Source organism: Sinohyriopsis cumingii, chromosome 12 (genome assembly GCF_028554795.1).
Source record: "Sinohyriopsis cumingii isolate HCF-2022 chromosome 12, ASM2855479v2, whole genome shotgun sequence".
NCBI classification, from domain to species: domain Eukaryota; kingdom Metazoa; phylum Mollusca; class Bivalvia; order Unionida; family Unionidae; genus Sinohyriopsis; species Sinohyriopsis cumingii.
The window spans coordinates 37,091,816-37,115,844 of record NC_142972.1 but is presented as its reverse complement, the minus strand read 5'-3'; the positions used below and the strand labels follow the sequence as shown (position 1 = coordinate 37,115,844).

Here is a 24,029-nt window from a genome sequence, read left to right as displayed (position 1 = left end):
ATGGACTAGGACTCAATAAGAAAAAAGCGGTTTCTGCACAATAGTTATAGACCTCAAACCTACACTAAACTTTGTGAATGGACCAAGACTTGGGATAAAAATGAAGCATATTTTGTGGTCAAAGTGACCAAAGTCAAGGTCACAGTGACTTCAAAAACAAAAGGGATTTTTATGTAATAACTTAAGCTCTGACTTGACTAAGTCCTTGACCAAAAGTGGTAACTGAATGATGAAATTCTACATAATAATTCATTTCAAGATCACATACCTTGACCAAATTTTGGAGATGACTTGCAATTAAAGTAAGATGCACATGTTGATGTCACAGTGACTTAAAGAAGAAAAGTGATTGAGTACAATAATTTTAGTTCTAGAAAACGTTCTCGACCAGACTTTGTGCATGGCATGTACTTTTAAGATGAAAGATACCTTTAAATTTTAGGTCTGTAAAAGTCAGTGTTCAAGAGTTGCCATAGGTGTAAGAAAAAAACTGGTTTTGAATAGTTTGTTTGGCTCCAAACCAAATACCTTGCATGGGGCAAGAAAGTTAACAATTTTAGAATCAAAAGGTCTGTGGTCAAGGTCACTTTGATATGAATAAGGTAAAGTGTGTCTGTAATATAATTAATTACATAGCACATAATGACACCAAAGACTGAAATGGGTCTGATGGTGTAGGAAGGAAATATAATTAATTACATAGCACATAATGACACCAAAGACTGAAACGGGTCTGATGGTGTAGGAAGGAAAGTTAATTAATTACATAGCACATAATGACACCAAACACTGAAACGGGTCTGATGGTGTAGGAAGGAAATATAATTAATTACATAGCACATAATGACACCAAACACTGAAATGGGTCTGATGGTGTAGGAAGGAAATATAATTAATTACATACCACATAATGACACCAAACACTGAAATGGGTCTGATGGTGTAGGAAGGAAATATAATTAATTACATAGCACATAATGACACCAAACACTGAAATGGGTCTGATGGTGTAGGAAGGAAATATAATTACATAGCACATAATGACACCAAACAATGAAATGGGTCTGATGGTGTAGGAAGGAAATATAATTAATTACATAGCACATAATGACACCAAACACTGAAATGGGTCTGATGGTGTAGGAAGGAAATATAATTAATTACATAGCACATAATGACACCAAACACTGAAACGGGTCTGATGGTGTAGGAAGGAAATATAATTAATTACATAGCACATAATGACACCAAACAAAGAAATGGGTCTGATGGTGTAGGAAGGAAATATAATTAATTACATAGCACATAATGACACCAAAGACTGAAATGGGTCTGATGGTATAGGCAGGAAATATAATTACATAGCACATAATGACACCAAACAATGAAATGGGTCTGATGGTGTAGGCAGGAAATATAATTACATAGCACATAATGACACTAAACAATGAAATGGGTCTGATGGTGTAGGAATGAAATATGCTCCAGATGCTGATTTAAATAGGTCAAGGTCATAATGTCAAAAAAAGGACATGGTTTTCTACACCATCCTCTTTCCAAAAATTCACCAATTGCTTGCCTTGTGGGCAGCAAAGGAACCTACTGTTTGCAGGGCTAAAAGGTCAAAGTTGAGATCACCCAGATCATTAGGTCAATTCTTTCCAGATTTTGTCATGCCCTACTAGTATCTACATACAGTACTATTTTACATAGGACATGTATATTTTGTACCATTATTCATGCACTTAATGAAAGGAAGAAGAAAAACCTGAATAATTGTTTATGTAATCAACTACACTATACTGATGTTAATGCTTCACACATCTATTATCACGTCAGAATGAACAATTATTACAAACTTATGTGACAGATATTTCCCAAAACTACCTATTAAAATAAGTGTCAGATGTGGTTTTTAAGTGGTGGTGCCACATCTATGCTGAGAAACCATATTTTAAAAGTAAAAAAAACCTTGAAGGTAGATGACCCAAATCATGATTTCCAACATAAGCCTAGCCCTGTTGCAAATACTACCCTTTTTATTATATTACAAGTCATACAGGTCATGTAACCATTATATACTACAGTGTGACCTTGCTATAGCACGCTCCATTATAAAATGAATTCAGATAAGTGTGACCTTACTATAGCACGCTCCATTATAAAATGAATTCAGATATAACACCGTCATGGTGTGGCTCCTGAAATTTCATATACATGTAGTTTATTATCATTCTGGGGAAGATATTGCTTATGAAAAATACAAGATGATCTTGGTGTGGCTTCTGAAATTTTATATGTATTTGTCTCGTACACAAAAAAGGTTTTTCTTCTTAAAAGTAAAAAAAATAACGGGTACAATGTTTATTCTGGGATCGTGTAGTACTTCGCCAATGTCACAAACTTGGATATTTTTTCCTTATTGCCAGCAAATATACCATCCAGCGATTTTTTTTTATTGGCGACATTATTGGCTGTATAAACTTGTATACAAACATTGGTTTGGAGTGGGGAAATTCACAGGCCCCAAGAAAGGAAGCCACAAACTTGATATAAAATGCACCGAAATTTATCTTTTGTTATATAAACAAATTTCTTTGTCCATATTGACAAACCATCTAAACAGTGCATTGTTATATTATAATCTGCTTATCTTGACATCTAGCATGGGTACTGTAGGTTGTGAGATATCTGCTCTTTTGTTGTTGACATTTATGGTAATGGCGATCAACGGACGAGCCATTATCTTGTAATCTATCTTTCATTGGATTTTCTGCTGCTTGCTAGTAATCAATATGTTTACACAGACTGACATTTGTATGTGGATGGTAAGTAAAATTCCTCTTCTTTTCACTCAGAATTAAATCCTTCAGAACACTCAGATTTTCTGTAATAATCCCTGTCATCAGACCAGAACACCTGCATCTCTATCTTCCATTGACACTTGTTAAATTTCTGATGCATGCGTGGAAGAAAGCATCACTCCACTATCACAATTTATAAAAAAAAAGAAAAAAGAAAACCATCTTACTTGTTGGTCTGTTCAATAGGCAGGGAGGTACAGTAACTAGAAGAGACCAAATGACAGCCAATTTCTGTTTAAAAATGTACCCAGATAAAACAGTTTCCTGAAATTTCAAAAGAAACAGATTACCTTCGAAGCACAGATTGTTCTGAAAACGTACTTAACAAATGGAAACAAAAATCAGTCTCAATCATGCAATACAATTATTTGATGTTGCCGCCACAATAAGAAATGGGCATTTCTTTGGTTCTCCAAAGCTGTCCTTTAGTGGTGACTTCAATAACACATACACCCTTCATCAAAGAAAGCTGACTACAATCTTCAAGTAAAACAAAGAACTTTTCATCAAAGGAAGTCAATACCAAAATTAATTAAAAGCAATTTCCCTCTTAATGACCTTGATATTTAACCTACAAAACTTACTAAATAAAGTGAGGACTTGGATAAAGATTTGTCACAATACCTTTAGAGATTGAAAGTGACAGCAATAAAAATGGTTGTGCTAAGCAACATATAATCGGCTAAAGTATAATTAAAATAACTCCACTGGTGCAATGATTGTAATCAAGAAAACAAATTGCAGAATTGCATTTTCCTTTGATATCGCCTTGGCCTTGACGCAGTCACCATGGTTATAATATGCAACACGAGTACACCTATTAGAATTCACTCCCTAACTTACCAGACCTCTGCCAATTATTGAAGTGTTCATAAAATGACCTGTGGAATAAGGGTCTGCTTCAGACAGGTGCCCCACCCATATTTCCCTAACTCAACCCTGATTTGATACTGGGTTCTATTTGAACTGTAGTCAACCTAGTTTCTCAAGAATAAGTCAAATTTCTTTCTCCCACAGCTAGGGTGTGAAAAAACAACCTCTTCTGGTTCTGCTAGTACTTTGCCTCTTGGAAGATAGCCACCACTTTGTTCACTCCAGTGCCGATTCAAGCCATAATCTTGCAACAAAGGTCAGTCGCTAAGGTGTGGTGACATCATTCTCCACCCAAGGTAAGATGTATACATGAGGACTGTCTTCACAATGTGACACCCTCTACACTTGAAAATAAAATCCCCGGATTTTTTTTCGAAGTGCCAATATGTGCAGTTACTCGCAATATGAAGGAGAAAATCATAACGACACCACACGCTGTTTATGGACACAAACATACAGCATGACATATAATTATCTACTGAGCAATCTATGCATTTTTGGCGCTCCTACTCATGAAATCTGCACCTACATTCTCTGTGTCAATTATGTATATGATCCCATTTGATAGCTTCGCCTGTGCAAGATGCGCGAGTGGCTGATGGTCGTTCTCCAATATAAACCGTGATATCCTGAACACGATTCTGAGGCATTCTGTCTCCAATATGGAGTAGTTCTTCTCGACTGCAGATAGTTTCTGACTGCCATATGAGACAGGGAAAAAGCGTTCCATCATGTTTCTGTAGTAACACTGCTCCAAGACCTGTATCACACACATCAGTGCGTAATACAAAGTCTCTGGACAGATCCTGTAGATGGACAGCAGCATCGAATGTCAGTCTATCCTTTAGAGTTTGGAAAGCGTGCATCCATCCAAATAACTTTGTTCGGGGCCCGTTTCCTGGTAAGATCAGATAACGATCTCGCAATTGTGCTGAAATTGGCTACATACTTCCGGTAATACCCAGCCAATCCCAGAAATGACTTACCTCAGTCTTCGTAGTGGGCCATGCGGCATTTTGCAGCAGCTCCACCTTAGATTTCTCTGGTGACAGTGTGCCTTGGCTCAGCACGTGTCCCAAATAGTCTAGCCTCCAGAATCCAACATGACATTTTGAAGGACGAGCCGTCAATCCCTCTTGACGCAATCATTCCAAAACATCGACTAGCAGAGTTAGGTGCTCACCCCATGTCTCGGTGGCTAGCAGGAGATCATCCATAAAGTTGTGAAAACCCCTACTGCGCAAGGGTTCCAATAACTTAAAGATGCTCTGCATGTTCTGGACTACAAAAGGCATAACTAACCATTGGTAGGTTTCTTCGGGGGTAGCAAAAGCAAGTTTTGCCCTATTGACCTCTCTGACAGAGGTTTGCCAATAGCCATTGGACAAATCTAAATTTGAGAAATATTTTGCAATCAGCACAGAGGCAAAAATATGTTCTGGGTCAAGTAGCATTTCGACCGGAAATTCCTTTACCGGATTCAGTTTCCTATAGTTGATGCAAAACTGATGGGTGCTATCTTTCTTATGTACTATGACTACAGAGAAACTACGGGAAGATGGCAGGTTCGATCACTCCAAGAGCAATCATCTGTTCAATTTCCACTGAACTGGCCAGTCATCCACTAGCTTTAAACTGAACTCGACAAGTGACATTCTCCTGGCTATCTCTGTAAGCACATTGGAATAATGCACCAGCAACATCTTTACCTCTTCCCACTGCCACATAGTCCGAATTGGGTTGCACTCCACATATGAGGGTGTCTCAGCCTTTGTCAATGGACAGCTCGGAATGGTGTTTGTGTTTCCTGCATTGCCTTTGGTATCCTCAGTGACGATCATGGCAACAACAAAAGCTCTAGAGGCCTCTCTTTCTCAGTATTTCTTAAGGAGATTTGCATAGTACAGCTTCTCTTTATTTGGTAGTCATATCCAATAGGTTTGACCACCTACCGTTTCCTATGACCCTCTCCAAGAAACTTGAAGCTTGATGTGCTCTTGGGTCAGCAGCAACAACACCTTGTACCCTGCCTCATCCTGGCATGGTTTCATGTGCTTGTTGTAATACTTCATCTGACGCGACTTTGCTTGCTTGAGGTTCTCCTGTGCTAAAGTACAAACTTCTTCCAGTTTGTTCCGCAAGTCAGTAACATACTGATAGGTAGTATGTACCTCTTTGAAAGTAATTATCAGTCCACAGCTGCCTCAGTACGGTGATAGGGCCATGCATGGTCCTCCCATACAAGAATTCAAAAGGAGGAAACCCTAAACTCACCTGCAGTACTTCCCAATATGTGATAAGCATGGCAGGAATATACTGATCCCAATCCTTGGGACGGCCCTCACACAGCTTCTTAAGGGTGTTTTTCAGAGTTCCATTAAAGCATTCGACCAGTCCATTGCACTGGGGGGTGATCCGGTGTGGTCGTGAAATGCTTAACTGACATAAGTTGATTCACCTCCCCCAATCATATGACTCATGAATTGTGTCCATTAATCGATCAGGATCTTGTCAGGCACTCCGACTCATGACCAAATCCCATGCAACTGATTTCCTTGTGGGTTTTATGGGTCTGATCAAATCCAACGCGATGCGACAGAATGGTTCATTGATAAGAGGAGTATTCCCCATGGGAACAGGTCGATGATCTGTTTTCGGTGACATTCTCTGACACTTGTCACATGAGAGAAAAACCCTCTTAACATCTCCCTGGACCACTGGCCAGTAGAATCCTTTGACAAGACGGTCATGCGTCTTGGCAATCCCTATGTGTCCTCCCATGAAATTTTCATGCATGAGCTTCAATACTTTGATTCGCTTCGCCTTAGGCATGACGATTTGCTTGAAGTGCTTGTATGATTTCCTGGAGTGGCGGTACAAGATCCCCTTCTTTTAAATAAACCTCACCTAGCCATTCAGAATTCTCTTCTCGATCCCTTCTGCAGCGTGTTTATACAACTGTGCCAGTGTTGCATCTTCTTGCTGCAGTTTCTTCAACTTGGCTGGCAGTACGTTACTAACCGGTAATGATGTAACTTGCATCAGCGTTATCTTCACCTACGACTCTTGGACCTGATGTCTACAGCACTCACCGGTGCCGGTGTACAGGTTTTGGGGTTATGTTGCAGCAACACATAACGACATCCCAGTATGATGTCATGTGACAACCCAGACAAGCATGCAGCTTAAATTTTACCTTTTACATAAGGTGACCTAAGATCAATGAGGACAACTGGTAACAAGTCAAGCGTGCTGTTGGCATACTGGACCTCAATCACCTTCCCTGTATAGTCCACTGGCTTCATATATTTCTTGCTGACAAGGGTGGAGACACTACAACCAGTGTCATACAATATGGTGGCACCTTCCCCATTGATGGTGGTGGATGCAAGGTTTACTGGTTAACAGATCGCCTTGCTCCCACATTTCTCCCTGGCAACAGCATTCACCAGTGTCGACCTGCCCTTGGGGCAGTCCCTGGCAAAATGCCCTGGGTGCTTGCAGTTGTAGAGCCCCTTTCCATTGTTGAAGCCTGTCTGGGTAAGTGAGTGGAATACTTACCCGTAGATCCACTTCTGACCTTCCTGTCCCCAGGATGGCTATGTACAGCTGGCTCGCCCTCAACCACACGGTATGACTCAGCGCCTGTATTGAAGATCCTTAGAAAGATCACTATTGCCAGCACTGGGGTATATCTGTTGAGTATCTATTGCTGGTCAGAATGGGCTGCTATACCATGCTGGTGCTGGCTCACGGTATTTCATGAAAATCTGTGTAAACAGAGGTGGCATCAGCAGCATGAAAATATATGCCATGTATAGCATAAGTTACATGCCATACAATACTTGTACAAGTAGAGAAGTTGACCTCAGTTGTAGCTCGAGATGCTTACGCCCTACACACCTGATCTTGCATGCTGTACTGACCTCTCTAAATATACAAAGCAGAACAGGAGAAAACAATCAAACATCATGTTAAACTTGCTGTTAAGAAGATACTTCGATATAAAAATATGCCTATGGAAACTACATGTATGTCACGACAGACAATTGTTCAACAGAATTCATGGACTAGGTTGAGTGCTAAAATGAGTGAAGTACAATGGATCCTAAGGGAGCCTCTGAAAATGGCACCAAAACAATTATCATAGGGACAAGTCTGACAAATGAAGGGTGAAATATTCATATATGACAGAAATACAGCTGGAGTATATTTTCCTGTGTGAGAAAACTTCTGAATCACTCTAATGGTGAAAAGGCCCAAGTGGATACTGAATTTGCAAACTCTCTGAAAAGGGAATGCTTCCTAGCAAAAATGGCAGTAGTAACTGATGTATGAATGGGATTTTGTGCCAGTCCCGTTATCCAAGTGGAGATCACTCTACCCTGACCTCCACCAAGGTGCAATGATGACCATCAGCACTTTACTGCTTATAACAAGCTCTGGAGGGCTATATTTGTTAGGCAGTGGTTGTACTATTAATGCATCATGATATGGTAAGATGTCAGAAGAAAAAAACTGATCTAGTGTGCCCATATGAGCCACTAGCAGCCATAAGGCACCTTTAGACTGCACTTCCAATTTGGTGATCATTTCCACATTCTAATTAGTGCAAAAGTACTTGGTCACCTATCCAAAGTGTTTTCTCCAAGTTATCCATTTTCCTCCACTTCAAAACATTTTGCTGAAACATCAGCCATAGAGAATACATTGTGTAAGTTGGCATAACTTGTTGTGGAATCAATGTTAACGAAATAAAGTACAAGGAAAGAACATTCACTTACCTCTCATAGATCTTTATATCATTGGGTGTCCTCAATTCCAGACCATATACTCCTGAATCTCTTCTACAACATGCACTATCCACACTTTTGTCTATCACTATCTCATGGAAATCATCCGACTCATCTGTACTCCAGTTGGAGATGGTGATATCACCCTCAATTTCTAGACTACTGTTACTGCCGATGCTGGCATCCTCTGATCCATTTGAGGCTGTCGAGGTCACAGAAGCCGTTGAATCCTTGCCACTGATGTTGGGATTAACTTCTTGACTTGAAAATAGCAAAAAGATGGAAAAGATGAATATAAATAATATACATAGATATAAGGCAATAACTGTATAGATAGCATAGAATCTGATTCAATATAATATGATACATACAACACAACCAGCTGAATATGTTACAGTTTGATATATCTGAGCTTTTTTATGTTACCAAGTACTGAAAAAGCCATGGGTCACTACTGATGTTTTGCTGTAATGCTAAATGGTTGTGTTGAGAAATCATTCATGTGGCTAAAATGCCCAAGCTTGCATGGGTGTTCTACACAGCATAACAAGTGGTTGTAGTTCTACTCAATTTTAACACACACACAGATAAGAGCTTACAAACTGATGTATAATTTGGCCAAAAAATAAATGAGTTTCCTATTGCACTGCTTTTATGAGGAGGAGGATTAAGCACTTCGAAAGTCCTGGGCAAAATCAATTGAACCACAAATCAATTTTGGGACTTTTTTGTTCATTTTTTTCCATGGGTGAAGAGAAGTGCTAGGGGCCACAATGAGAAACAGGGACAGTTGGCTGATTGGAAACACATTTTTTTTTGGCAGCCTTATGTATGTAATAAAATCTGCAAAACCACTTGTTTAGCGCTAAGTACAACACCGTAATATTATATCTCACTTTAATAAAGTAGGAACATATGCAAGAATGTGGTTATCCTTGGAAACTTGATGTGATACAATTTTTATTCTAAAGTTCTGTCTTATCAACATAAATATTGTTTCAAATAAAAGAAAAGATAAATCCCATACCTTTCATTCATACACTAGTTGAATATTTAAATGACCAAATACATGCAATGGCCAAAATAGAAAATAATTATGATTGGTATTGAGTAATTGACATATAATGGGATTATATAAAGATTATAAAACCTGTGATGGTGGATATTTGAGACATTTGCCATGTAAAGGTACAGTCACGGAAAAACCGTCAATAGATTAATATTGAAATGATTCATCCTTATATGATTTTGTAAACAAACAAATTATTTGTGGATTTACGGTATATTTTGTATAAAAGAAATTGAAATCTTATTCATCAAAACTATTTATTTATATGTTTCACTATCTAAATCTTTGGCATCCAATACATTTCTGGAAACAGATTTTCTCCATCATTATTTGATGCAATAATTTGTTGGAATTCATCCTTTATCTTTGACTGGTACCCAGCCTAAATCAATAAGCTCATATCATAGTCTGGTAACTAGTAAATTTTGTGTCTCATAATTGATTAGTTTTGAAACTCTCCCTAACTGCGATGACTGGCTAGGAGTAGCTTCACATCAGCACAATGCATAATGAAAAAAAGTATTTAAACTACTATATATACTTGCCTCTAAGTCGAGTCCAACTGCATTAACCCATCACATAATATGCCAGCAGATCTGGGTCAGTGCAGCTTGTTAGGAGTAATCAGTAAAACAAACAACATAAACCCTGATCTGCAGGCACATTATTAATGGCAGATCAGGATCTTTGTTGTTTGCAGTTTAACTCGACTTGTATGTGTGTGTTTGTGTGTGATTTGGAATTTTAACATAGCTTTAACAATTTTTCAGTCACACTGCTATAATGTCTGCAGTGTGACAGTTTATAGTGATGTCTAGCACTGGGGCATCATGCCGCAGACATGTAGCATGATGTCCCACCATTCACATTATCCTGACACCAGGCCAACCAGTCCTAACATGAACCTCTTAATGCTGAGTGCCAAGCGAGGCAGCTGTTAGTACTGTTTTTGTAAATCTTTGGTATGACTCGGCCAAGGATTTTAACCCATGACCTCCCGCATCCGAGGCAGACACTCTAACCAATAAGCCACCGGAGCAGTAACTAGGCTTGTAAGAAAGTAAATATCATAGGATGGGGGATTATAGCTATCCACAGTTGTCACTGGATCTTCATCTGTCCAACATGATTTGAAATAAAAAGTATCTGGATTGATTCGGTTTTAGTATATTTTGTTCCCTCATTAGATATATCATACCTTCTGATCTTCTCCTTCCATCTCTAAATGTTAAACAAATTGTGCTTAAAGTTACCCTGCATCTTTTAAAACAATTCTTATCTGATATCATCAATGATGAATGCAGGCTTTATCTAATGAAACCATTCTATAGCATGCAGCCAAGGAATCTGACAAATGTGTTGGTGCAAGGGATGTGGCTGAGTGAGATAGGTAAAAGTATATAAGGAAAAGGATCTGAGAGGAAACTAGAAATAAGACAGACATGAGATGCATATTTAGATGGGAGGTGACTGGTATAGATTAGGTTGTGCTGTACTGGAAATAAACTAATGTCTAAACTGCTTGCCCTGGCTATACTTGTAAGTCATGATTTCCCTCTGGTAGCTACCTAATGCTAATTCCCTTGTTGCTTGATGGAAATGTAAACTTTTAGTTAACTAAAACTAATTTGGCGCATTATTCTTTATCACAACATAATAAACAACAATGGACTAAGTAAACTATTAAATCATCTAATGAAATTTATCTCTTACAAATAGAATTGTATGTCACTTGAAAGTTAATAATAATTTGTATTAGTAAAAGTTAGCATGTGCAAGTAATACAATATTAATCCATGCTTCACCAACATTTCACTTACAAGTGACTGAGTGGTCCACAGTGCCCACCTTTACAGATCACTAATCTCTGTCAGCATGGGTTCTAATCTTGGGCTCAGTCAATATGGGTACATGAGAAAGCATGCCAGTAGTTTCTCATGGGTCAATGGTTCTTCCCATGGGTTTTCACAGGTTCTTCCTATACCAATTAAAGACTATCATGTGCTGAAAAATGGCATTAAACCTCATAATAAAACCACTAACATTTCACTAATAAGTGATCGTTATGTCATTTCTAAGTGGTACAAGCATTTATGAGTTGAACATAAGTGAAGTTCATGGGCATTGTTATTTTCTGCAACAAAAGGTGATACTAATTTGTTTCATTAAAAATGCACAGCTTCCCACAAGATTTATCAATTTCAATCATACTGCATGAAAGAAAATCTCAGAATCTTTCATTGAAAATGGTTCAAGAGAAATAAAAACACACTGAAAGAAAACTTCCAACTCTGAAGGACCTTTGGCATCAAAGCTTAGATACAGCAACTTTAGTGTGTGTGTGTGTGTGTGTGTGTGTGTGTAGTTGTTGTTGTTCTAGGGTTTAACGCCATTTTTCAGCACAAGATAGGCTATACATGGCGGCCAGTATAACTGGTGGAGGAAGAACCCTGGAAAACCCGGGAAGAACCACCGACCCACAAGAAGCTACTGGCAGGCTTTCCCACGTACCTATGCTAGCCAAGCCTCGGATTCGAACCCATGCAGACAGAGGTGAGATGGTAATGATCCTGAACAGTGAGCGCTTTAGGCCACTCGGCCACTCGGGGCCCCTGTGTGTGTGTAAATAGCAAACTGAGGTCATAAGCTAGAAGACACACTCACATACTGGTTACACTGTAAAAAGGGGACTTCTTCAGCATCCACCAATAAATTGGTGTCTAAGATTTCATTTAAAACAATATTATTTTTTTATTTCTGACTGAAGTCATCAAAAACAATTTATTGCTAGATGCTGTCAAATAAACTGTTGCCCAAATGATGTTGCAAGAGACAAATCCAGAGCTCATTTGATTTTAGGGGATAAAACTATCATAATTTAAGCTTTGTTATCCTCTTTCCACAATTTAAATCATAGCAGTCTGCAAATGGAACATTCCTACACTTGCTCCCTATGGCATTTGTTTTGGTGGAGTTGATATCCTAGTGTTCACAAACTGATAGTCGATTTCTGAAACCACATTCATTTACATGAAAGAAGAAAAGTCATTAGATTCTGAAAGAGAACTAAACAGCTGCCAGGTGTGCTGGCCAAATCAAAACCAGCTTTCAAATCCAGCAGTACTTGATGATGACAGATTCTGCCAAGCAGACAAATGTTTTAAAGAAAACTTTCATTTATCATTCGGGGATTATGTTATGTTTCTACATTTTACTGAACTGATGACTTGCAACTGAGATGACTTCCTGTCATGCCCTTGGGGGAAGGGGACATGCTGTTATTACAAAACTTCATACAATTAACAGGGATTCACTTTTCTCATGTTTAAGTGTAGTAACTGAATAGCTCACATTTTGCTTCTGACACTTACAAGTGTAGGAAGTGAATGACCTATATTTCACTTCCATCATGTTTAAATGCAGCAAGTGAATGACCCACATTTCACTTCCATCACGTGTAACTGTAGAACATGAATGACCCACATTTCCCTTCCATCATGTGCAACTGTATTGAGTGAATGACTCACATTTCACTTCCATCATGTGAACTGTAGTAAGTGAATGACTCACATTTCACTTCCATTGTGTGCAAACTGTAGTAAGTGATAGACCCACATTTCACTTCCATCATGTGAACTGTAGTAAGTGAATGACCCACATTTCACTTCCATCATGTGAACTGTAGTAAGTGAATGACTCACATTTCACTTCCATTGTGTGCAAACTGTAGTAAGTGATAGACCCACATTTCACTTCCATCATGTGAACTGTAGTAAGTGAATGACTCACATTTCACTTCCATCATGTGAACTGTAGTAAGTGAATGACTCACATTTCACTTCCATTGTGTGCAAACTGTAGTGATAGACCCACATTTCACTTCCATCGTGTGTAAGTGCATTGAGTGAATGTCTCACCTGGATACTTTTAGCAACCTGAATTACTCATATTTCATTAATAAGTGAAGCATGTGAATGAATCACATTTGATTCAATCACTTGTAAATGCATGACTCACATTTCACTTACTTCATGTATAAGTTTAATAAGCTAACACATTTATGAATAAACAATGCTTCACTTAAAAGTAAAAATCACACATAAGTGAAATGCCTAATTTACCTAAAAATCATAATCATTCACCTATACATTTCTTATAAAGATTATCTGCAAGCAAAGTGAACAGTCACTTAGATATAACTTTACAAGCCCTTTATAAGTGATGAACATAAGTAACTCATATGTCACATGCAAGTTATTTTGTAAAGGATCTGTTTAAAAGCATACACATAAATATATTCCTGACAGACATACCAATTGATGGACAATTTTTCTTACCATAGATCTTGCTTAACTCAGTAGAAGGTTCTATCAACATATTAATTACCAAATCTGTTTACTATTATATGCTACTACACTATCTTCTTGTGTTTTTTTATAACTGTTCTCCAATATATCAAAACTTGTGATGTGCATAGGTTTTCAGAACAATAGGTTAAAGGCATACATGATGCATGACAGCAGCAACTTTCTGGGAAGCATTTTTTTTCAGAAAGATATGGAGGAATCATAAGCTGTGGAAGTTGGGAACTTGATAAGATATTTGGTTAGAATCTGCTTACAATATAGCAAGGGATGCAGAAATACAACTAACCTCCATGATCCACCATGTGAAACATGAAAATGACTAGTACGTCTGTGATGTGCAGATGACCTGTGCAGAGGTCAGATAAGATTTAAGGTACATTTATTATCAAAATTCTCTGATAGATTGATATGGTATCTACATGTTTATTAAAATTCTCTGATAGATTGATATGGTATCTACATGTTGTCAAAATTCTCTGATAGATTGATATGGTATCTACATGTTTATCAAAATTCTCTGATAGATTGATATGGTATCTACGTGTTTATCAAAATTCTCTGATAGATTGATATGGTATCTACATGTTTATCAAAATTCTCTGATAGATTGATATGGTATCTACATGTTTATTAAAATTCTCTGATAGATTGATATGGTATCTACATGTTGTCAAAATTCTCTGATAGATTGATATGGTATCTACATGTTTATTAAAATTCTCTGATAGATTGATATGGTATCTACGTGTTTATCAAAATTCTCTGATAGATTGATATGGTATCTACGTGTTGTCAAAATTCTCTGATAGATTGATATGGTATCTACATGTTTATTAAAATTCTCTGATAGATTGATATGGTATCTACATGTTTATCAAAATTCTCTGATAGATTGATATGGTATCTACATGTTGTCAAAATTCTCTGATAGATTGATATGGTATCTACGTGTTTATCAAAATTCTCTGATAGATTGATATGGTATCTACATGTTTATCAAAATTCTCTGATAGATTGATATGGTATCTACATGTCAAAATTCTCTGATAGATTGATATGGTATCTACGTGTTTATCAAAATTCTCTGATAGATTGATATGGTATCTACATGTTTATCAAAATTCTCTGATAGATTGATATGGTATCTACATGTTGTCAAAATTCTCTGATAGATTGATATGGTATCTACGTGTTTATCAAAATTCTCTGATAGATTGATATGGTATCTACATGTTTATCAAAATTCTCTGATAGATTGATATGGTATCTACATGTTGTCAAAATTCTCTGATAGACTGATATGGTATCTACGTGTTTATCAAAATTCTCTGATAGATTGATATGGTATCTACATGTTTATCAAAATTCTCTGATAGATTGATATGGTATCTACATGTCAAAATTCTCTGATAGATTGATATGGTATCTACGTGTTTATCAAAATTCTCTGATAGATTGATATGGTATCTACATGTTTATCAAAATTCTCTGATAGATTGATATGGTATCTACATGTTGTCAAAATTCTCTGATAGACTGATATGGTATCTACGTGTTTATCAAAATTCTCTGACAGATTGATATGGTATCTACATGTTTATCAAAATTCTCTGATAGATTGATATGGTATCTACGTGTTGTCAAAATTCTCTGATAGATTGATATGGTATCTACGTGTTTATCAAAATTCTCTGATAGATTGATATGGTATCTGCATGTTTATCAAAATTCTCTGATAGATTGATATGGTATCTACGTGTTTATCAAAATTCTCTGATAGATTGATATGGTATCTACATGTTTATCAAAATTCTCTGATAGATTGATATGGTATCTACATGTTTATCAAAATTCTCTGATAGATTGATATGGTATCTACATGTTGTCAAAATTCTCTGATAGATTGATATGGTATCTACGTGTTTATCAAAATTCTCTGATAGATTGATCTGGTGTCTACATGTTTGCAACAGTCACCCAACTGTTTACTATGATCTATCAACCAATTACTGCCACATTACATATATATAAACCTCCTGGTTAGGAGGGTTTTCCTCCCATAATGAGTGGTATCTCCCACTACCCATTGAAATCTAAAGAGTACTCAAAATTATTTTTTACAAAAATGCTGGAACATACATTTTTTCCCACCTTGCTTCCAGTGTAGCAATTTATAGTAAAAACTTCCTGTGTAAACAATAATGTGAAGTGTATTATAAAAGAATGACCCATTAACTACCAATTAAACATATAAAAACCTAAAAGTAATCATTCGATTATACTATGTGTGATCGGTAGTAAATTACAGTCTGAATATACCTCCCCATTTGTTTATACCCTGCTACCAATTTAAGAGACAAAAAATGCAAATGAGATAAAAGATACACAGAACTTAGTTCATTTACTGATTTTTAATTTCAAACCTAATTATGTCCAGGTGGGACCCTAACACTGTTTATTGTCTGTGAGTTTCATTCCAAACAGAAATTTTCATTGTAAAAGACTAACCTGTACATCAGTCATTTCTAGTTCCTGGACAAGTCTATTTTCACCAAAGGGGTGCATGCATGACTACACATATATACATAGAAGAAAAATACTATGTCGTCTGCTTCCGATGTTTACAATGTTGAATCAAGCAAACAAAAATAATATATACATATATACTGAATTTTTAACCACAATAGCAACACGTGTATTGCAAAATGATGACAATCCTGTCACTTACTTAACTTCCTTACTTCTTTCAATAATCCTGCGTGTAAATGGACTGAAATCCACAGCTGACTTTGGCATGAAGTTCCTACAAGAAAATTAGTGAAAGAAAATGTAAATGTTCAGAATAAGTAACATTTTGCAAACTATAACACCAGTAGTTGTATTCTGCTGACTACCTAAACAATTTGCTTGTTTCCAAAATACAGCCTTGATGGTCATGATATAAATTTATTTAAAATCTATAAGAATGATAACTATAATGTTATGGATTACTAAAACAAGTTGGTCCCAATCAACTCAATTACTATGCCACAGCCTTTACAGATTTTGATGTTAAAGCTAAGTTTGGATGAGTTAGATAAACATGCCAACTTTTAACAGGTGTCATAATCAATGCATGTATATCACAAAATGGGAGATAAGGAGAATGGTGCTTCTTAATGCTAATCAAATACAGCTCTACCCCACTTTAATGCAATAGATGCTGTCTTGACTGATTTGTGTACAAAACTAAAACCCTGCTACAGCATGCTTCATTACAATAAGAATTAAATTTAACACAATCATGGCATGTCTCCCAAAATTATGTAAATTATTTTCATACAAGACAAAATACATTTTTATTTTCAAAGTGCAAAAAATATCGTGTAAAAAATTCATTATAATTTTTGGGAAGAGCTTGTGTATGAATTCATATATATTTGTGGCATGGCTCTCAAAATTTTATGACAATTTCACCAATTTCTTTATACACTGTGCCAAAATAAACAAGAATTTAATGTTATAATTCAGCAAGATGTATTTTATTCCTGAAGAAAAACGTTGCATGACTGCACCTTTCTTTATTTGAATAAAGTTGTTATGCATTTCCATTGTGAATGTTCATTTCAAATGTGTCAGTAGTCAATCGTTGCACCTTGATCTTAGTTTATTTTGAAAGATGTCAGCTCCTAAGTGTTAATCTTATTATTATTAATCCATGAACAAAAAAGCCATCAAGCCTGCTTTATGTTTGTCTTCAATGTATTCTGCATACAACTGTTGATCACATAATTGCCAAAATACAACTGGCCATTAAACTGCATAATAAACCAAGCACAAAACAATGCAGCGGTTGATAAAAGATTCTAACCTGAAGTTATAAATCAATTAAGTAATTTCTAATCAACAAAGTCAATCTCACAGCTAAACTTTGCTCAGATTATGATACAATGATTTATAAAACATATAAAAAGAAAAAATGTTGTAAATCAAGTGCTAATCAATCATTTGACCAGGAAATAATTTTGTACATACTGTATATGTTGTGACACTGTATTGGTTGGGACACTTTCAATGAATTTTTTAAGTAATTATTTTGTGCACTGTATGTACTGGGACACATCTTATTTTTCAGGTCATAAGTTGTGGGACACATTTTAAATCATAAAAAATTACATATCGAAAAATATATTCCAACTTAAATTTTACTTTAAAAAAAATATAAAACTATGTTCTTGAAGTAAAACTCTTTAATCAACAGCAGCAGCATCTCATCAACCCAACCCTTTTTCTGCTCACATAAAAATCCATCCTTTTGGTCATGAATATTTAGCCTTCTCATGCCATGAAAATTATCATTGAAGGCAACAAATCTCCTGAAGCAGAAACTGCAAGGATTAAAGTCAGATTTTTTAAAACTCTGCACCAGTCTTGTAATTCTCACTTTTAACCCTGTTCTTATCAAAAGTCCACTCAGGAATGATATCAGAGTACACTGACTCTTCATCCAGGTTAACGATCATATTGTCAGCGAAATCATCTTCTTCTCTTCTGACCATCACAAATTCATCTAATGGTTTTATTTTCTCCAAATCTTCTGGGTGATACTGTGTCATCGTCGATGTCCATGCAAGAAGCACTATATTGGGTCACTTTACAAATTCTTCCCTTTTTCATGCTATTTTCAAAATTCCTTGAATAGCAATAAAAAGGAACCAAAGTTGGCTTCCATATGTCAGCTGACTTTATTATATATATATATATATATATATATATATATATATATATATATATATATATATATATATCAACACACTTAAAAGATTCAAAAGGTTGGCTTCCAAGATCAGCTTGCCTTGTAATAAAATAACCTTTGTATTTCTTATCCTGTTGGTAACTTCAAACAATGAGTTAATTGCATGTGTTTATTTACCACCTGGGCTTCTATTTGCTTGGTATATGTAGTCATAAATAATACATTGATGTCTTCAGGTAAAAAGTATACACAGCAATAAGTTGCTTTAAAAAGACTTTTTAACCTATGCTAATGAAAAGATTGTCATTTGCACTTACATTGACTGTATTTTCAAATAATGATTTTTATTTGTGAGATACTGTCATATAATTAACCTGGATATAATACAATCTTGGTTATTTTACACCTAACACCGTGTTATGCATGAGTGGCAGATTCCTTCAAGTAATCGGTTGATAATCCCCTCTCTTGTTTGCGATTTTGTTGGCTCCAGTTTTCAAATGGATAACATATTCAGCCCTCTGTATATAACCAAATAGGATTTGTTTCTCTAAGTTCACATTAATGAACAATGTGTTGTGTTTTATCGGACATGAGCGATACACGCTACAGCATGGATGCTTATGCTACATATACAGAGATATATTTTTTATCTTTAATGCTCATGATGAAAAAAAGAGGAATCAACGATAATAATACAAGGTTGGTTTCTTTTTTATTATCAAATAAACATTCTATTTATCTATTTTAAATGTGTGTGAGGAGGGCAAATTCAACACAATTTTATTTTGTTTCTTAGGTCTTGGGACATATGATCTAGGTAAAAAAAAGGTTTCAATGTAAGTTCTGGAACAGGAAAAAATAATTTATCATGTTCCAATATATATGGTAAATACAGTACCCTAAAAATATGACCCAATTGTTGATTAACAATTATTCCTGCTGTAAGTGTTCAAACAAAAATGTGTCAATGTGTTAATAAGTGGGTATTCGATGTAAAGAAAATTCTTGCAGTATGAAATACAGACATCATTTACTGAACACACATGCTTATACATGATGAATGTTAAATGTGCTTCATCTATCCTAACCTAAGATGGCTTTCTTTTTTTGTATTGATTTCACACACATAATGATCTGTGATAAATATACTAAATATTATACTTCTGTGTGCATATTTTTGATGGAATTATTATGGATGCATTCTCACACATGCCATGAAATCAGCTGGTGATGAGTACAAAGCACTGATACTCTATTTATGCCATAGAAATGTATATATGTGTACAACTGCGTGGTTCTCTGAATAAATTAAATTATATATGCAATTTATTATGTTTTCACTACATTAGTATTTCGTGTTTAATATGCACTGATTTAGAATGGTAACTGTGCCAATGATGCATGTAGTTTTGCACATACATTTATTACCCACCCACCCCAGCGATGTTTTCTTGTACATGCATCATTTCAACAACTAATTGACTTGGTTGGTTATAGCATGATTTAGTATATAGCATGATTCCATTTTGTGGACCCTGACCATTGTGCTATAGCAGGGTTACACTGTATAACAATAATGGAGAATAATAAAAAGTCTGATCAATATATATATATGTGTGTTTATGGGAAGGAAGCAGAAAAACTATAGGTACCCAGTTAAGTTCAAATGCATTTAATTCTGTCAAATAATGCTTTAAAATGGAAATAAAGATATAATACTAAGCTTCATTGTTTTTTTCTTCTTTCAACCCATACTGTCATATGTTTGACAGTCCAATTTCATGTACAATGGTTTTTGTGTAAATTTTTTAACTTATGAATGCTAAACATTTTTTGGTGTCTTTTGGATTACTTTTTTATTACTTTTTTATAATTCTGAACATGGAGTCCATAGCAATACAAAGTTTGGTCCAGATGTACAAAGTAGAGTCCAGGTCTGTTATTGGAAACTAATGTTTTTGTGTGGAACCAATTTTCTTTCTGCAGTCAAGGTGACCTTCACATTTGACCTTTGAAAACTTCCATAGAGTTAATTCTTACCCCAAATACAAGTGATCCACAAGTTTTGTTAACTGTATATGGTGGGGAACAACAGTTATTGTGCAAAAACTTTTTTTCTTCTTTCCATCACAGTGACCGTGACCTTTAACATTTTGACCCCAAAATAGAAGGGTTCAACCTTACCAGAAGTGCAAGCCATCCATAATGTTTAGTAATTGTAGATCAATTCAGATATTCTGAGGAAATTAAACTGGTAAAAGATCAAAGGACAGATTATTTAAAAATGTTTACAGCCTCCAATTTTTGTGAAGTGCCAATTGTTTTTAATCTGCATGTTTAATCTTCAGGTTTTGCAATTTTAATTTTTTTCTTCTGTCAAGTTATATTTTTGCAATCTGTTCAGGCTCACAAAAAAATCATAATATAACACTACATAGAACTTTTTGCAACATACAATAGGTTTTATTACATAAAAGGTATGAAACAAGCTTTCACTAGTTTTCACTCATCACTATCACTGTTTAAACTGAGTTTTAATTTTAAATTAATGGTTCTTACGTACTTTAAAATCCTAAGGTCCAAATACATGATTAATCAGCTCAAACACTGTGAAAGATCTTAAGATAAGCTTCATCAAAAGTGTGAATCCAAGAGTATAAATTATAAATCACACAATTAATTGTTATGTACTACCTGACAGAGTGAGCCATCGCAGAGCAGTACAGGTCCTCAAGAACAGTCAGCTGGTAAGGTTTATAGTACTGATGGAAAAGATCGACTCTCTCATCCTGAGGGTCTGTCTTAAGTATTACACCCTTGTAATCATCTGATTTGTATGCTGCAAAATAACTGCAAGTTGTAATTGTTGCAAGACAGCATAGTTCAGCTATTCTGAAAGACAATGTATGTATAAAAAAACTTTGTAACCTGGACAGTAAAGTAATAACTTATTGACTTTGCACTTCTGGAGTTGATGCCTGGTCCATATGACTCCGTCTACTACTACTCAAAAGACATCTCAGCCATCAAGAATTTGATCCAGGACCACATCAAGCTGACATATCAGCCATCAATAATTTGATCCAGGACCACATCAAGCTGACATCTCAGCCATCAAGAATCTGATCCAGGACCACATCAAGCTGACATCTCAGCCATTAAAAATTTGATTCAGGACCACATCAAGCTGACATATCAGCCATCAAGAATTTGATCCAGGACCACATCAAGGTGACGTCTCAGCCATCAAGAATTTGATCCAGGACCACATCAAGCTGACATATTTGAGCCATCCAAACCAAATTCTACAAAGACACATCAAGCTGACATTTGCGCCATCCAGAATACATTCTACAAAGACAACATTAAGGTGACGTCAAAGCCATCCAGAACACATTCATCGAAAGACCATATAAAGTTGACACGTGAGCCATCAAGAACTTGTTCTACAAGCCCACATCAAGCTGACATATAGGCTTCCAAGAACATGATCTAAAAGGACCACATTAAGCTAAATCTGAGCCATTAAGAATGCATTCTACAAAGACTACACATCAAATTAAATCTGAGACATTAAGACTGCATCTGAGCCATTAAGAACGCATTCTACAAAGACTACATATCAAACTAAATCTGAGCCATTAAGAATGCATTCTACAAAGACTATATACCAAACTAAATCTGAGCCATTAAGACTGCATTCTACACATCAAGCTAAATCTGAGCCATTAAGAATGCATTATACAAAGACTACACATGAAACTAAATCTTAGCCATTAAGAATGCATTATGCAAAGACTACACATCAAATTAAATCTGAGCCATTAAGACTGCATTCTACATAGACTACACATCAAATTAAATCTGAGCCATTAAGAATGCATTCTACATAGACTACACATCAAGCTAAATCTGAGCCCTTAAGAATGCATTCTACAAAGACCAAATAAAGCTGGTATCTGAGTCATCAAGAACATATTCTACAACTTGTAAAAACTTATTTTTTTCCTTCAACTTATGTAAAATAAATAAAGTTTAAGCAGAGATGTACAATTAACTCATCGTCATTACCATACCTACTCACTTATAAATCAGATCCAACTGCAAAAAAACAAAAACTCTGATCTATTGTCAAAAAATGCACCAGAAGATAAGCATCTGTGTTGTTAATTCTGCTGATTACAAATATCAAACTGCATAAACCCAGATCTGCCAGTGCATTGTACAACAGCAAATCTGGAATATCATGTGCTGTTTGTTCTGTGTTCAATCATAATTATTACAGACTCAGATTTGTTTGAGTAATGAACATTTTTATGTAAGAAATCATACAAACCACAAACATCTTTTCTTCTAAAATGTACAATGATTAAGAAATCTTCAAAAACTAATCCCAATGGATGAACAAAAGGGTCTGATGCTCTCCTGCCCAAAAACAATTTTCAGAATTTCAAATAAGACCTTTTCTTAATTTGAACTGTCAAGTGCTGAAACTATTTCTGATGATTGTCTTGAGCTACAAGACTTGCAAATTAGCTACTGTGCTGGCAATACTGGATGTAATACTGGCACCATTTTCACTTGGGACAAACTAGACACCATGAGGAGACATTTGGTGAAAACCACATAACAATACATCAAGATGGCTATCATGGCAGTGATAATTTGATAAAAGACGGGCACCATCTGCATATAGGACCAACTAGAGATAATAATTCTTATGGTGAAAACCCTATTTTGACATGACTTTCCATCTGGAAGGAGTAGCAATAACAAGATTTTCACGATGTCACTTTGTCAGATTGGCATAATTTTCATTTAGTAACAACCAGACACTATACAATGTCTTCTGGTAAAACCCCATGTAGATATGACTTCCATCCAGGAAGAGAAGTGATGAGATTTTCAAGATGGCTGCTGTGGTGAACATATTGAACATGATATTGCACCATTTTCACTGGGAACCAACAAAACATTATAAGAAGTCTTTTATCGCAAACCATACAATTTTATAATGATCTGTTCAAAAGGAAGAGTGATAACAAGATTTTCATAGTGTTCAAGCTGCATCATTTGCATTAAGGACCAAACAGACCATGGAATTAATGTGTCTGTAAAATTTCAGGGCAATGCTCCTAGTACTTTAGGAACAGCACTAACAAACTTGTGCCAGCTAAGGGAAGACAGACAATGGACAACAGGCCATCACATAAGCTCTTGTCTATGACCTGTGAAAGCAAATAACTATAGAAACATGAATATAAAAAGTAGATAACTGGGATTAAAATGTTCAGTGCTCTGTATGCAATGGGCATGGTTTAAAGA

The 24,029-nt window shown here is 35.8% G+C and overlaps 1 protein-coding gene across 2 annotated transcripts in view; it reads right to left on the bottom strand.

Annotated features, from left to right (window-relative positions):
- LOC149786271 (polyphosphoinositide phosphatase-like) overlaps nt 1-24,029 on the bottom strand; it is a 75,050-nt gene that overhangs the window by 3,722 nt on the left and 47,299 nt on the right. Inside the window, exons 18-21 of one of the 2 annotated variants that reach the window (XM_089976650.1) lie at nt 21,399-21,543; nt 16,695-16,769; nt 14,253-14,312; nt 8,522-8,791 (exon numbers count right to left, since the gene is read on the bottom strand). In XM_089976650.1, the coding sequence (XP_089832776.1) occupies nt 8,522-8,791; nt 14,253-14,312; nt 16,695-16,769; nt 21,399-21,543 (550 nt within the window). The remainder of the gene's footprint in view (nt 1-8,521; nt 8,792-14,252; nt 14,313-16,694; nt 16,770-21,398; nt 21,544-24,029) is intronic. The other variant, XM_089976651.1, reaches the window with a different exon arrangement.